Below are 16,447 nucleotides of genomic sequence, written 5' to 3'. Positions count from 1 at the left end.
CGTTTACTGTCCCACGTCGTGTCACATGGCAGCAGCAGTGCCAGGCTGGAATCGCAGGAGGAGATCCCCTCCCAAGCAGGCCCGAAGCGCCCTGCCACACAAGAGTGTGTGGCCAGATGCCCCCCTCACCCGCGCTGCCACCCCGCCACACTCACAGCGCTGCCGGCCAGCCGGGCGATGTCTCGGAACTTGGTGAAGACACCGGCAGCGGTGAGCGCAGGCGGGGGCAGCATGAGTCTCTGGGTGCTGCGGCTGTTCTCGGCCACCAGCCCCACGTCGCCCTTCTCGGCTGCCTCGGCCTTGACAGACTCCAGCTGCCGCCCTTGGGGTGGAGGGAACCAGTGGTGGGGGGGACACACGGGGCTGTGTGTCTGTCTCGGGCGGTCTCTGCCCACAGCCGGCCCAGCCCCAGCCCTCCCCCACCATGAACACCCAGCACCGGAGGCCCCGCTCGCTCGCTGTCTCCCCGCATCTGCCCTTGGCCCCCCAGGCTCTGCCGCCTCCCTGGGTCCCGAGCCTCAGTCCCAGTGCCCCTGTCCTGCTCCCTCTGCAGGCCCATCTTCCCAGCCCCTCCTTCCACCCCCACAGCCCTGCCCAAGCCACCCGGCCTCCCTCACCTGAATCAGCGCCCCAGGCTCCCCCCCCAATCAATCTGCCCTGTCGGCCCCTCTCCCCACCTCTGCCCCTTCTCCCCTGGAGCGCGCCCCACACTAGAACTGCCACCACACCCCACGCTTGCTTACCCGTGGCCTGGGCCACGGCCTTGAGCAGGACGCCGTCACCGACGCCAAGCTCCAGGCCCTGCTGGGGTGGCCCGAGGCGGCTGAGGCTGAGGTAGAGGACCGGGACGAGGTCGGGAGGCGACAGGGCCACCACAGAACGCAGCAAGTTGCTCAGCGTCTCCACCATCCGGAGCCTGGGGGAGGGGCAGCACTGTGACCATCTGGCGTTTCGGGGTCAGAGTTGGGGGGCAGGTGGAAAGCACCCCAGGAAAGAAGAGGAGGAGCTCTAGTCCAGGCCCAGGTGGTGGCCTGAGCCACAGGCACCACCACAGATGCTGGTGGGAGGGTGGGCCTGCCCCACGCTTGCGACAAAGACAGGGACGGCCATCCACAGAGAACAGTGGCTGCTGGGTGGAGCATTTTCTGGGCCTGCAACGAAGCGCTCTGTGTGCTTGCACTCCCCGAACGCTCACAGCGCCCCCATGAGGCAGACACTGATATCACCCCCACTTTACAGAGGAGGCAACTGAAGCCCAGAGAGATCCCGTAACTCGGCCAAGGTCACAGAGCCGGTGAGAATCAAGCTAAGATGTGAGCGGCGGCCATCTGCCGAGGACCCGCTCTCCCTGCCACTGCGTTGTGCTGGCTCTGAAAGTAAAACCCCGTTTCTGTGTGGCTCACAGGCGCAAAGGGAAACCCCATGAGATGTGTGCTGAGTGCAAAGGGGAAGACGGCAAGCATACAGCTGCGGCACCTGGCAGACAGCCCCGAAGCCACGTCACTAGGAATCAGGCTGGCCGCGGCAGGTGCCCCCACACCCTGCAGTGACGACATGCGACGGGTAGGGGTCAGGGTCTGGGGTGGGTCCTGGCCTGGCAAGGACAATGCAAAAGGGGAAACTGGCAAAACACAAGCGCAGTCTGGACGTCACTTCGTAGCGTGCACTGAGGCTAACATCCTGCTCTCAGCAACGACCCCATGCTGGCGGGAGAGGCTGACAATAGCGACAGCTGGCCAAGGGTACAGGGACTTGCAGTGCTCTTTCTGCAATTTTTCTCTAAGTTTAAAACTATTTCAAGAAAGCTAAAAAAAATGTGTAAGACCCTCCAACTGGGGCTTACGGGGTCTGGACAGCCGCCTGCGGTTCTCCTGAACGCAGGATCTCGGACAGTGTCTCTGGACACCGAACACCCAGCTGTGCTACTCTTCATTCCACGGCTCTCAGAGCGAGCTCAAGACTCATGATTGCACCTTCCTCGTGAAGAGACCGAAGCTCAGGAGGTCAGGCCACCTGCCCACGGTCACACAGCCAGGAAGCAGTGGAGCTGGGCCCGCTCCCAGGCCTGTCTACCCACCCCGGGCAGGGCTTCGGCTAATCCGGCCCCCCTGCTGCCGCGACCCAAGGCCTGGCACGCCCTTCCCGTGCCCTCCGTGCCCTGCAATTCCACTGCGGGGCTCCGGCCCCAGAGGAGGCTCCTCCCGTGTTCACAAAGACACACGCTGACAAGAACAGAGCGCTGGGAACAGCCTAAATGCTCCGCTCATGTCTGAGAAGTGAAAAATGCAGGAATCCTACAGGGCAAGATTAAAAGGGCCGAGACCTACTTAAGCCAACACGGAGGGATCTTTTGGAAACAAGGCTGACATGCAGGTAGGAAGGAGAACGGGGTGGGCCCCCTAACAACAGTGACTAAACACGCGGGAGGGCTGGGGGCCGGGCGGAAGGGGGAGGGCCGGGTCCGAGCAGCCCTGTGCACCGGCATCCCGACCCGCGCTCACTGGGAGCAGGGTTCCCACTACAATCCAGACCCGGACCTTCTCACACTAAGGGCAAGACAATCAGCGAGGCTGTGGCTACTTCCCACTGCTGAGGATACAGCAAGTTGCTGCCATCGGGAAGAGGCCGTTTCCCCACCCTGGAATCTGGGCTCACACTCACGGCTCCTTCTGACCCACAGAAAGAGACAGAAGCATGGCGTGGGCCTTCCGAGCCTGGGGCCCACGAGATCCTGCAGCCACTCCAGGGGCCGGGGACGTATGCAGGAGGGCGAAGCGGAAAGAGCAGAGGTGGAAGGGACCGGGCAGCGCGAGCCACCGCCCCACCTGCCCCTGTCCACCCAGGTGGGCCTGACAAATTACCGAGCAGAAACTTCCTCAATCTTCTCAAATGTCCGGGCCACAGCCAGGTAAGGGACCCTGGGGAAGGAAGAGAGACACAGGGCGGTGTATACAACCCACACCCTCCATCCATCTGTCCACCTGCCTCCCCACATCTTCGGTGATGCTGCCTATGTCCCCAGAACGGGGACACAAGAGATCTGACGGCTTCCTCCAGTGGAGGCCTCTGGGGAGACGCGCCCGGTGACAGGGAGGTCGGGGGGACAGTCGGGGGCGGGGGGAGCCTCACTTCTGGCCTGGCTTCCAGCATGCATCATCGATGGGATGGTAATTGCTCTTGGCAGGATTGTAGCTGGAGGGGTCCAGGGGTCTGTGGAGGCAACAGGGAGATCAGACACCTGGGTCAAAGGGAAGCCATTCCTCCAGCTAATATTTTGTGAGCACCTACTATGTGCTAGAAACTGCTCTAGGCATGCGGGCACACAAGGGAATGAAAACAAAGCTGGCAAACCTAGAGCTCACATTCTAGCTGGAGTGTCGGGGGGAAAAACCCCAAAAAACATAGAAACAAATAATTTTGATATTTAAAAAATTTCCAAAACCAAAATGAAACCAAGCTGGGGGAAGGCAGGAGGGAAGGTGCCACTCTGGAAGAAAGGCTGGGGAAGGAGACAGTGGGGCAGAATGACACGAGGAGTGAGCAGAGTGGGTATCAGGGAGAAGAGCGCTCCAGGCCGCGGGAACCGCAAGGGCAAAGGCCCTGAGGTAGACGCATGTGACATGTCTGAGGAATGGAAACTGGGGTCTCACAAAAATGACATTAAGAATCCCCCAAAATGCTGTCGTTAGAATAATTAACCGTAACCACCGATTGTTAAAGCTGAAAGAATTTTTGGCAGTCATCGGTCTCATCATTAAGAGGAATCAAATCAGGAGAATCTGGACACACCGCAGGCCTCCCCTTAGCGCCCTGTCTTCTCTACTCGACAGCCGATATGGACTCACCCCTTGGTCTCCTCCTGTCTTGCCGTGCCAGGTCCCTCCTCTTTCCCTTCTTTCTTGGTTGCCGGTTTCCGGGGGGCTGGGAATGAAGTCAGGAGACTGTGGGCCCTCCTCCTGAGAGCCCCCACCGGCCCGTGAAGCCAGGAGACAGGGGTCAGACCTTCCACGGGGCAGGGCATGCTCTGGGGAAAGGCCCGCCTGCCTCCTCCCTGCGCGGCTGGAGCTGAGGGGCGGCACACACTCACCGAAGAAGCTGCTGACCGGCTTAGGAGCTCTGGCGGGCGGCTTGGCTGGGTTCTCCTCCCGAGCCTCCTGCTTCTCGGCCACCTCAGGCTCCGAGGCGCCGTCTGGTGGGGGCTCTGCTGCTAAAGCGAGAGACGTCGGTTGGGGATGCCAACTTTCAACCCGAGACTTCCCTGGTCACCCGAGGCCATCTGACTCCACAGACGGAAAATACCCTCAGCTCCACCCCTTTCCTTTCCACGGGTACGTTTTGAGCCTCTTGGGCCTGGTGCTTTTCCGTCAGTACTAGTAGAATTCTCTCTAGTGTTCGGCCTGAGACTGGAGACTTTACAGACAGCGGTAAAAAGAAATCTCAGCCCGATCAGAAGAAAACGTTCCCACTTCCCCGGCAGCTGCAGAAAATCGAATACGATCCGTATCCTCAAAATGTCCCCCCGCTGCTATTTCGGACACAGAAGTCTCACGGACACCAGGCCGTCGGGCTTGTTCTCGGGCCTGTGAGGGTAACTAGAACCTCAAAAAGCCCGCAGCTTAGCCGGGCTGTCGAACTTCATCAACTACCCTCAGTCAGCAACATCTGGCACCTGTGATTTCTCCAAGATACAGATATTTTGTGGGAGGATGACTGGCTCTTTTTTCTTTTCCCATGTGCAAGAGGGGGAAATTTTAACCATAAAAACAACGATGACAATAAAACTTCTGATTCCCTTAGAATTTGCATTTCAACAACACATTTGAGTCTTATTTAAAATTAACTGGCCTCAGGGAGGTGCCCGAGTGGCTCAGTCAGGGAAGCGTCTGCCTTCGGCTCAGGTCATGATCCCGGGGTCCTGGGATCGAGCCCCCCGCATCTGGCTCCCTGCTCAGCGGGGAGCCTGCTTCTCCCTCTGCACCTCACCCAGCTTGTGTTCTATCTATCTCTCTCAAATAAGTAAAAATCTTTTAAAAAATAAAACTAAATTAACTGGCCTCGGAAGACACCCAACCCAAAACCAGAGAGCTGGGGTCGCCGGGGGACTGGAAACTCACGGGAGGTCTCAGGGGGCGTCGCGGGCTGGTCCCCTTCTGCTTCTTTCTTCTGGGTCACTTCAGGCTCTGTGAGGCTTTCCGGTGGGGTCTCAGCTTTGGATGACAGAAAAGTCAGATGACAAAAAAAAAAAAAAAGAATCACTCTGACACACACCCCCCGGGACATTTCAACTCCCGAGACTTTCTGCCCCCATTTGCTCCTGTGCCAAATGAGCAGGTCTGTAAGGCGACGGGAGGTGTGAGCCTGCTTCTGGTTAGCCCCAAGCACGGCGGGGCCTCCGACAGAATCCAAACCCCATGTTCGCTTGCCTGGGCAGCCAGAAATGGACACAGACAGCCAGTATCTTCTTATCAATGTCTAGCTAGTCACCACAAGATATAACCGGAAAGAGTTCCAAATGCCCATGATAACTTGATATAGGTAAAAATGAAAAAACGTTTTAAACTGAAAAAAAAAAAAATCATACCTCTAGGGTAACAATAAAAACTGTGTAAGTGAACTTGAGAAAAATCAAGAAGCTACCCGGCCCTCCCACAGCCCCAGACACTGAAGGCTGGATACTGACCAAAAGTTGCCGACAGGAAGTCACATCAGCCCCGGGGAAGGCGAGCCTATGAAGTCCTTTTATTAAACAAACATTGACAGTGGCAAAGTCTGCACACGGACCCCAAATGACCAATGGGTCAGACCTTTGCGGCAGCACTTCCCACCAACGCCGAACCAGCGAACCCGCAGGAAAACCGCGGGCTAGTTTCCAGTTCCAGGCAAAACTGGTGCCCTCTGCTGGTCACGGAAGGAACTTCCAGCTCGAGGGATTTCAGATTTCAGCATCCTTAGCCCTCTGGCCTTGCAATTCCTGACATTACCTTTCTGCAAAGCTGGGCTTTCCTACCTTGCTGTGTTCAAACTTCGCACTGCACAAAAACCAACGTGCAATGGGGAACGAGGGATTCCAAAGTTTGGGCAATCGTGCAGAGGGCGGGCCACATCCTAGTCAGTAACTAATCGTGATTCTTTTAAGGGTGAAACAAAAAAGAGTACTTTTCCTTTCAACGGGCGTGTGCCATTTTCTCAAATGCCCAAGTTTCTAGAACATCAACAGTTGTCTGTAGGTGGTGGCCTGGGGGTGCCATCAACAATTTACTAAGACACTAAGGGTGCTGTTGAGAGGCTAGAGATCTCTGCCTTCTGGTTACATTTCAAAGGAAAAAGAAGTCCTGGAGAGGAAAATGTTTTCCATTAACACAACAGAAAAACAGAGGATAAAAACAGGAAACCACATATGAATGAATCCTAAATTAAAGTGGCCCAAATGAAAGCATTTCAAAATGCTCTCGTAACCCAAATGCCCGTGTGGCGTGTGGAGTTCTGACGGTCACATCCGGATTCAGGGCCACAGGCATCAGCCTGGCCTCTGGGGGAGGCCCCCACCCTTCCAGATTCCCCACCACGCACCCTCCAACTCTCTCCCCATCCGTCCTCCTGGTGCCTCACCTTCTTCCTCCTTCTTCCTCTTGGCCTCTCTGTCCTCGTCCCTGCCCTGCTCCCCCAGGACATCCTGTATTGTCCGCTTAGGAAGCTGCTTCCGAGCTGGGAAGACAAAGGGCTCGGCGTGACTGGCCTCGTGGGCCCATCTGCCCCCCACCCCAGTAAGCTCAGGCCGGTCGGTGACAGGGCCCCCTGAGAAGGCTCTGGGACCCTCCCCTTCTGCTCCAGGCATGCCTCATCCTTCAAGCTCTGCTGCTTCCTGGCTGTGTGACCCTGAGCAGGTTACTTTATCTCTCTGTGCTTCCGTCTCCCATGTGTGTGAATGGAAACAATCCCTGAGCGTAAGTGATGCTGTGACGCGCTTGGCCCAGTACGACTCTAGCAGCTGCCCTCGGGGCCCCATCTGCACCCCTAGGATCTGCCATTGGCGTGTGTTCCGGATGGCTTCTCCTGGCGTTCAGAGATCCACGAGTGACAGGGAAGCAACAGGCCCTGACAGGGGCCCCTGTTCATGACTTATGGGAGCTGGTACATAAACGCAGTAGCCGCCCTGAACACCCGTCTTCTGCGGGCTGTGCCCCCTTCCCCGAATCACTCACTGTCCGTGTTCTCTGAACTCTCAAAGAAACGCCCTGTGTCTGAACACTTGTTTCAGAGCTTCAGAGACTGCTTCTAGAAGATTCTAAGCAAGATGCTCACGCCTGGTGAGGAGCTCCCTGAGAGCCAACTGCCCTATTATTGTCACTGGTCACCTTCTCGCTGGTCTCCTGGACCTGGTGGCTCCCTCGCACGGTCACAGAGGGATCTACTATCAGCTTCCGCTGGCACTGTCGTCATTCCCCCCCTCCCCCCCAGAAAGCCGTCTAAGTCTCCCCACCCCCCATTCCAGAAGCAAGTCTTCAGGTAGCTGCTGCTGTGCCACCTCACCTCTCTCCAGCTGACCTTTCTGACTCTTCCCACGCCACGTAAGCCTTCACTCTCCAGCACCACTGAACTCCTGCTGTTCCCACACACACCTGCGGGCCCTGGTGCGTGCTGTTCAGGGGCCCCTGGGACAGAGGGCAAAGGTCCTTTCCTCTAAAAAGAACTCCCTGACACCCCCGGCCCATCTCAGGGTCAGTGCTGAGCTTCCAGCACGCCTTGGGCCACTCAGCTATTGCATGACAACCGCCCCCGGTCCAGCAGCCCTCCTGTGGCACCCCAGCACCCCCAGGATAAAGCCCGGGCTCTGCCCTAGCATGCAGGGCCCTGTGGGAACCAGCCCTGCCCTCCTGTCTGCACCAAACACCGTCCTCAAACTCGCCCTGCTCCCCAAATTGCATCCGACCCTCCAGAAACACACCAGCATATGCAACCCCCCGAGTGCCACATGGTTCCTCCCCCGAGGCCTCTGGGGGGGGCGAGGCTTCACCGCTTCCCGCCGCCCTTCCTCAGCCCGGTCAGCACTACCCCATCTCCCAAGACGCAGCTCGGGCGTCACCCGCCCTTGCGCTGCCTCAGTTCTGAGCTCCTACAGTTCTGAGCCCTGTTGCCGCTTGTGACTCCTTTTCTACTTTTTTTTTAATTAAAAATCTTATTTTAAAGTTTTTTAATGCAAGTGTAATTAACATTCAGTCTATTAGTTTCAGCCATATTGTTTCTTTCCTTTTTTTTTTTTTAAGATTTTAAGTAACCTCTATACCCAGCGTGGAGTTCGAACTCACGACCCCGAGATCGAGAGTCGCACGTTGTAGCACCTGAGCCAGCCAGGCGCCCCGAGGTGTGCTAGTTCTTCTAGATGGAGCTATATGGTGAACCACGCACCTGACCTTAACCTTGCCAGTACTTACATTGAGAAAAGGAAAAAAATCCAGATATGCTTCGTTTTAATAATATGGCTTATGTAACTCAACATATCCAAAAATACTATGTCTCCAATGTGTTGTGTTTTCAGTGTTAAGATAATTAACATTCTCTTCTCCGTGCTAAGTCTTCAAAGTCTCACGTACTTTAGCATGTCTCAACTTGGTGTTAAGCTTTCCTCAGAAATAGCTGATCTGTGTTTAGATGTCACAGAATTTACAGCTGAAGAAGATTTATGTACGCAAGTAATCCTAAACACGTCTGAGAGTCTTCGGTAACGCAATCCGGCACCAGCTTGCACACTTAAATTTAACGAAAATGATGCAGCACTGAAAATTCAGTCCCTCGGTCGCACCTGCCACATCCGTCACCCAGCATCATGTGAGGGTCTCTCACCTGTGCCTCCCCACCCTGTACAAAGAATTCCCGATCCCCCAGGGGACAGAGGTGCCATTCCTCAGGCTGGCTTTCCGTGGACCTTCTCCAGGGTCCCCAACCCTGTACACTAAGCACCAATACACCAAGCCATCGGTGCCCTGAAGGGCCTTCTCAATGCCTACTGCCTTCTGCCACTAACCCTCTTCCCTGCTCACTCTTCCTTGTCCTTCAGGGCTTGGCTGGGTGGATCTCTCTTCCACAAGTCGCCTTCTTCCTGTGCTCCCACAGTGAGCTGTGCTGCCTCCCTGACGGCACATACCCACGGTTACAATAACCAACGCTTCCCGAGTGCTCACGATGGGCCGGGCCCAGGTCCAAGCACTTTCTGCGTATTTCCTCATAATCTCTGTATGATAAATGCTGTCATTACTGTCGTCCTTGTTTTACAGATAAAGCAATCGAAACTCAGAGAAGGTAAGTCATTTACCCAAGGTCACACAGCCAGTGGATGGTGAAGCCATGCTCTCAACCACAGCGCTAAGATCAGAGCTGTCACGAGGATGGCCGCCTGGTGCAGAAATCCTCATGCAGATAAAGACAGGCAAGGGACAGGGCAGGGGCCTGTGTGTCCTCACCTGTGCGCCGCTTGGGGATCCCTGCTGGGGAGATGTCCACAGGAGAGGTGTTGGAGAGGGAAGGGCTGCTCTCGGGAAATGTGGCAGGGCTGGGAGGGGAGACTTGTGGAGAGCCCGGGGCAGGCTTCTGGAAAGCAAGAAAGAGCAATTCTAGAGTGAGGGGAGGATGAAGGGCTCCTTGACCTTTTCTAAACAGCTGGGAGTAGAGAGTTCTCTGTCCCAGTTCAGGGCTCCTCCTCTCTTACCTGGGCCTTACCCTCCTTACCCTCCTGCAGAGTTTCATGGCGCCAGACTCCCCCCATCATGGATGACAATAACAACTCTCTTTTTTCTAAAGTAACATAACCTTTGATTTTAGCTAGGCATATGATGGCCCAACTGAAAACCGCTCTTCACCACCTCCCCTGCAGCTAGGAGTGGCCAGGAGCCTGAGAACTACACTTCCCAGCCTCCCTTGCAGCTAGGTGTAGCCAGGAGCCTGAGAACTATACTTCCCAGCCTCCCTTGCAGCTAGATGTGGCCAGGAGCCTAACAACTACCCTTCCCAGCCTCCCTTGCAGGGAGGCATGGCCAGGAGCCTCACTTCTACATAAGGAATACAAGGGGAAATGATGTACAATTCCTGTGGAATGTCTTGCTCTTCTCACTGGCTGAATATGGACATTCATTCAGACAACGGCATCTAGGGATAAAAGTAAGGGTACAGAAGCAGCCTGTGTCTCTGACACTGAGACAATGCCATACTAATCCTGGACGTTTCATGCTCTGGACGTTTCATGCTCATTAGAGAGAGAAATAAATTCCTACCTTGTTTAAGACCGTTATTTGTATCTTGGTTCCAATCCCTAACTCATCTCACAGGGCCCTCTGCCAGTTATTAAGTGACTCCCCCTCAGCTCCAAGCCTACCCCGTCCACTCTCCCTCATGATGCTCAGACTCTGAAAACCCCTTTCCCAGCCTGGCAGGAAGCGCTGTGCCAGGCAGAGCCATAACACGGCACGAGAGGGGCCTGCGCCAGCCGGATCCAATTTACAGCATTTCCAACACTCACAGCGTCTGCGACGTGGTGCCTCATGGATGCCAGCACTCTCTGCCCAGGGCCCCTGCCTCAAAGATCTGACCAGGCCCTCAGGGCACCACGTGTAAGCTCAGAGACCCCGGCACCCACTAACCAGCACCTGAAGGTCTGACCATTAGCTCCACAGCTCCCAGGGCAGTAGGTGCCCATGACGCCTTCGAGTTCTCTTTCAGGCCGTGCAGTGACCTGGTTGCAAACTGCACACCTAGTTGATAATTCTTTGTATTAAACTCTCTCTGCTCAAATCGCTCGTGGGGTTTCTCTCTCCTATTCGGACCCTGATGGATACAGGCCCCAAAGGGACGTTGTGAAGGCTGCCCAGGACCGAAAGCTGCCCCTGTCCCTCTCCTGCTCAAAACCATTCCACGGATCCCAGCAGCCACGGGGCAGAGTCCAAGCTCCTAAGGACGGCCCCTCCTAGTTCCTGGAACCTGAATATATTCTGTTATGTAGCAAAGGGCAATTAAGGCCGCAGAGGGAATTAAGGTCACCAATCAGCTGCCCATTGGGTGACTTTGGAGCAAGGGAAGGAAGTAAGCGAACGTCTCTGGAAAAGACGAAAAGCCCTCTGACAACAGGAGACCGGATGTGTTTTTGAGCCCTGATTCTGGGTCATGCCTTATTCTCAGATCCATAGGTGAACTGACTCCTTTCCTGTTCCCAGTCACCCCGAGCAGTAGGTGCTCCTGGGAGCTGTATGTCCCAGGTGAGCACAAGGCCAGGAGCCTGCCCGGGCCACGGGGCGCAGGTGGAGTCAGAACCGCACAGAACCAGGCCGTCCGTCTGCTCCAGGGCACGACCGCTCAACCCTTCCACCTCCTGGGGCACGAGCGCCCCTGAGCGGCTGTGCTACACTCAGTGCCGGAAGCTGAGGGGAATGATGGCTTCTTCCAGTAACAGTGGGCAGGCTGGTGGGGACCTACCTGGCCTTTGGAGGGCGTGAGGGCTTCATCTTCCTCCTCCCCTTCACTGCCCAGGACCCGGGCCACCTTGCGCCCTGGCCTCTTCACTGGAGAATCACTCTCGGGCACCTCCCCATTCCGCTCCTTCAGTGCTACCCTGGAAGGTGGGAAAATGGGGGTGTTCTGGCAGGCAGAGAGGGGGTCCTTCCCAGAATGGTCCAGCCCCTCCACTAGGTTTCATTCCCTTCCTTTTCTTTCAAGCATTCCATGAGCTTTGTCCAGGTGCCTCCTTGGCATATACTCTTAATCATCCATCCATCCGCAGCATCCACGTTTCTGGAGGCCTCCCACGTGCCCACCTACTCCGTGACAAGCAATGGTGAGGAGCAGATGGAGCCCCTGCTGAGAGCATAGAATAGCCTCAATATCCATTTGGAGACCCTCTCTTTTTCAGTCATACCGGCCCCTGGGATTTAGCTAGGTCTGCGGCCTCTCAGTTAGAGACCACCCTTCCCGGCCTCCCCTGCAGCTGGGTATAGCCATGTGCGGGGTCTTGACCAAGAGGAAGAAAGGGATATGATTGATGCATGCAACTCGCTCCTGGCTGCTTCCCCACAGGTGGTCTTACTCCTGGAACTTGGACTTCCCAACCCGCTTTGCCAACGCCGAGGCCCTGGATCCAGCTGTGCCTGAAGCTGAACCTGTGCCTTTGGACTTCCCAGTTACTGAAGTCAGAAAATTCCCTTTGGGACTCCCAGACATTCTGAGCCAGGTTTGACACGCTTACAGCCAAGAGAGTCCTGACTTATAAAGGAACAAATTCACCACGTCCTCGCCCCATCACATACTTTGGAGGTGGTTCCGTCTCTCTGACGCTGTTGGAGGTCTCCTTCTCTGGTTTTTTCACTTTGCCCTCCTTCTTGGGGTAGAAAAATGACCTGGAGGAGCACAGAGGAGGGGGAACATGGGAATGATAACAACACAAAGAATCAGCTAAGCACTTCCTGTGTGCCAGGGCCTCTCCCAGGCCCTAGGGATTCCGTGGAGACAAAGACACCAAGTCCCCACCCTCAACGGGTTGACACTCACAGTAGAAGAGGCAACTGTTATATCACTGAATAGAAAAGTCAGGAGGTGTGACGCGCTCTGGAAAAGATCGATAAAGCAAGGCATCAGCTCTCCACTTGAGACTGGCTGGACTGAGTGCTGGTTTCCAGAGAACTGAGTACTGAGGAGGGACCACGGAAGGGTAAGGCGGAGAGGCCTCGCCCACACTCTCCAGACAGAGTGAGGAAGGTCAGCATTACTGGTGATGTCCCGGGGATGTCTGCACCCCAACGACGGGGGGACGAGAGGCTACCTCGCTCCGCTGCCTGTGACCCCAGTCTAGGTATGAGAACAACATCAGACACATCGGGGGACTGTCTGCAGGTATCCTGACAAACGAAGTCTGAGAAACTGTCACCCAGAGTGACACCAGAGGGAACTGGGGGGCGGGGGGCATGACAACCGCATGCAACATGGTACTCTGAATTGGATCCTGGGAACAGAGAAGAGCATTAGTGGATAAACCGGGGCAATCGGAATAAAGCGTGGAGTGTAGTTAACAGGAATGTACCAATGCTGGTCCCTCACTGTGACCAACAGGCCACACGACATCAATGGCAAAAGCCGGGTGCCAGGGACCCAGGAACGGGCTCTCCTGTAGGTACAACTTTTCTGTACATCTAAAACCATCCCTAAATTAACACTGAAAGTACAGTCAGTAAGTCAATCAAATGATCAAGCCAAACCAAGCCAGGGGCAGAAAGCCATCAGAGCTGCTCTCAGCCCAGGAGAGACTACGCCCAGACACCTCATCACATGAAAAACATGCAGCCTGTGATCTGTGACCTCCCACATCTCTTTAGGGGTGGAGGGCGTGTCCAGGTCTGGGTCAGTCTAGAATCCATCCCCTCCTTCCAGGAGCAGCCCCTCCATTTTCCTATCTGGATGCTCCCTCGCATTCCCAATGAAAGGGTTTTGGCAACTGGGTCCAACCCAGCCTGAGGCCATAAACTCTGGATGGCTTCAACTACACAAGCCATGTGATTCCCTATCTTGTTTTCCTGAAGCCAGCTTGCGTGAGGACAGGGTTTCCCACCCTGGACACGAGTGATGTCTCGGGCCACACCGTTCTTCGCTGTGGGGGGCTGTCCCCGTGCACTGAAGGTATTAAGCAGCAACCACGCCTGGCCCTTATCCAGTAGACGCTAATCGCAAGCCCCTTTCTTCCCCTAGTTGTGACAACCAAAAACATCTCCAGACACAGCCAGCTGTCCCCTGGGGGGGGGCCAAACCACTGACCTCGAACCACTGGGTCAGCGCTTCTGAACGTCCAGCTAAAAAATTCTGGTTACACTACTCGTCCTCCAGATCCCATGCCCCGTCTTCTGCACTGCTTGACTCCCAGAAATTCCAATTTGGAGACTAACTTGGGTTCTTCCAAGAAAAAGCAAAGAAGCAGAGAGAAGCAGAGAACTCAGAGCGTGTAGGACGGGGCGGCCGGGCGCTTACATGATACTACGCTGCATGATGAGTCAGGATTCTCCCTTCCCCTCTCCTCTTCCTCTTCTCCAGCCAGCTGCTCCTGAAACAGAAATCCAGATCCTTGGTGAAACTACTGGTTGTGCACAGACCAAAACACGTAACCTTCCTTCTTTCAGAAGAAAAAAAAAAAACACCCACAAAATCAGAAATATGAGTTACCCCACTGACAAGAAACTCCCGTTTTTATGGACCAAACTGATTTATTTGCTGGTGAGATTTATGAGTGAAAAGAAAGCTCCAAGTCAGAACAAAAGAAGAAGACCCCTTGATGCATGGAGCCCGCCCTTCATCCAATATGAAGACACACTGAAGACCTACAGGTATTTTTTTTTTCCAGTCTTGTTTGGGGTTTTTTGGGGAGGAGTTAAGTTTTAAGATTAGCAAAACACTGGGGCGCCTGGGTGGCTCAGTTGGTTAAACATCTGTCTTTGGCTCATGATCCTGGGGTCCGGGGATCAAGCCCCGCATCAGGCTCCCTGCTCAGCGGGGAGTCTGCCTCTCCCTCTCCCTCTGCTCCCCCTGCTTGTGCTTTCTCTCTCAAAAAAGTAAATTAAGGGGCGCCTGGGTGGCACAGCGGTTGAGCATCTGCCTTCGGCTCAGGGCGTGATCCCGGCGTTGTGGGATCGAGCCCCACGTCAGGCTCCTCCACTATGAGCCTGCTTCTTCCTCTCCCACTCCCACTGCTTGTGTTCCCTCTCTCGCTGGCTGTCTCTATCTCTGTCAAATAAATAGATTTAAAAAAAAAAAAGTAAATTAAAAATCTTAAAAAAAAAAAGAGGTTAGTAAAAACCTGTTTTTAGGTGATTACATAATACCCTAAAACCCTGAGACGCGGCAGTCCATTCAATTATACCCACTGGTGTATAGCTGCCGAGCAGCTTCTAAGGCATATTCTCAACAGAAACGAGGGGCAAAAACAGCACGCAGAGAACACCAATCAGAAAGTTACGTACCGTACACTTCCATTTCCGTAACATTCTCCAAATGACAAAACTTAGGATGGGGAAGCGATCGGGGTGGTCAGAGCTTCGGGACAAAAGGTAGGGGGGGCGGCTATAAAGGGGCGGCACCGTGGGAGCCTTTGTGAAGACAGATCTGTTCCAGACATCCTGACTGCGGTGGTGGTTACAGAGATCTATACGCAGGTTCAAACTCTGCGTGCGCGCACACACACACACACACACACACACACAGCTGGACCAGCTCTGTGGTCTCGCTCACGGTCCTGTCCAACACCAACTTCCTGGTTTTGATCTTGGGCTAGGGTTACATAAGATGTCACCACCCGGGGAAGATAGGTGTACTATTTTTATAACTTCCGGCAAGTCTATGTAATCCTTTCAAAATAAAAAGTAAAAAAACAAAAACAAAAACAGAATGAAGACACTCTCTAGGTACTGATACGGAAAGATGTTCCAGGCATCTTAAGTAACATTTTAAACAGTAATAATAAATTAAAAAGGAGGCAGAACAGCATACATAATATGTCAAATAGAAACTCTGGAAGGATCATCAAGAAACCAACAGGGGTGTTCGGGGGCTCGCGAGGTGACTGGGAGTAGGGCTGTGAACCAGGCCTGTCACTGCACACCTCCATCCCGATTTTATTTTAAACCCCACATATTTCTTACCCATTCAATTAAAAAAAAAAAAAAAACAGGGGCCCCGGGGTAGCGCAGTCGTTAAGCTTCTGCCTTCGGCTCAGGGCGTGATCCCGGTGTTCCGGGATCGAGTCCCACATAGGGCTCCTCCGCTATGAGCCTGTTTCTTCCTCTCCCACTCCCCCTGTNTTCTTCCTCTCCCACTCCCCTGCTGTGTTCCCTCTCTCGCTGGCTGTCTGTCACATAAATAAATAAAACCTTAAAAAAAAAAAAAAACAGTAAATCTAGACCCCATATAACTGTTCAAATTTTATGATCCAATCTCCTACTCTCTTCCTCCAGGCTCCCTATGGGGAGCGCCCTCCCCGACCGCCAGCAGCCGGTCCCCTCCTGCCCAGCTCTGAGCACTGGATAGATGTCCGGAAGCCTCCTTGGGCACCTGCTGGAAGAGACCCTCCATTTCCTGACCTCCTGTGGTGGTTAACTGGTCCTTCTCTTCTCACACACATGTTCTCTTAATATGTCACAGTCTATCTTTCCAATCAGACTGTGAGCTCTGGAGCCATGGGGCTGTGCCTGGTTCCCTCCCATCTCCTCCAAAAATGAGTTCCCAAACTTCAGACATTCTCCATACCACCTTTGAAATTTCAAAGGTATCTATGTAAAACCTGGATTTTTTTTTCACCTAATATTTTTTCTGTAAAAAAAAAAAAAATCAACTTTATGAACTGGGGTGTTTACTAGGGACCGGGCACTGCCTCCCGAAGACCACCCACCATCAACCAGCTCTCAGCATCCCCCCGCTCCGGGCGCAGGTC

The 16,447-nt window shown here is 54.4% G+C and overlaps 1 protein-coding gene across 8 annotated transcripts in view; it reads right to left on the bottom strand.

The window, feature by feature from the left end:
- Positions 1-16,447, bottom strand: part of LIG1 (DNA ligase 1) — a 34,822-nt gene that overhangs the window by 16,049 nt on the left and 2,326 nt on the right. For 3 of the 8 annotated variants that reach the window (XM_034672807.1, XM_034672808.1, XM_019798252.2), the window contains exons 2-13: positions 13,996-14,068; positions 12,288-12,377; positions 11,461-11,596; positions 9,459-9,585; positions 6,610-6,705; positions 5,115-5,207; positions 4,088-4,207; positions 3,846-3,921; positions 3,130-3,210; positions 2,862-2,918; positions 744-916; positions 156-322 (exon numbers count right to left, since the gene is read on the bottom strand). In XM_034672807.1, the coding sequence (XP_034528698.1) occupies positions 156-322; positions 744-916; positions 2,862-2,918; positions 3,130-3,210; positions 3,846-3,921; positions 4,088-4,207; positions 5,115-5,207; positions 6,610-6,705; positions 9,459-9,585; positions 11,461-11,596; positions 12,288-12,377; positions 13,996-14,012 (1,233 nt within the window). In that variant the 5' untranslated portion in view covers positions 14,013-14,068. The remainder of the gene's footprint in view (positions 1-155; positions 323-743; positions 917-2,861; positions 2,919-3,129; positions 3,211-3,845; positions 3,922-4,087; positions 4,208-5,114; positions 5,208-6,609; positions 6,706-9,458; positions 9,586-11,460; positions 11,597-12,287; positions 12,378-13,995; positions 14,069-16,447) is intronic. The other 5 variants (XM_034672810.1, XM_034672811.1, XM_034672812.1 and 2 more) reach the window with 5 other exon arrangements.

Source organism: Ailuropoda melanoleuca, chromosome 12, assembly GCF_002007445.2.
Source record: "Ailuropoda melanoleuca isolate Jingjing chromosome 12, ASM200744v2, whole genome shotgun sequence".
Lineage (NCBI taxonomy): Eukaryota > Metazoa > Chordata > Mammalia > Carnivora > Ursidae > Ailuropoda > Ailuropoda melanoleuca.
This window is presented reverse-complemented; position numbering and strand designations above follow the sequence as displayed.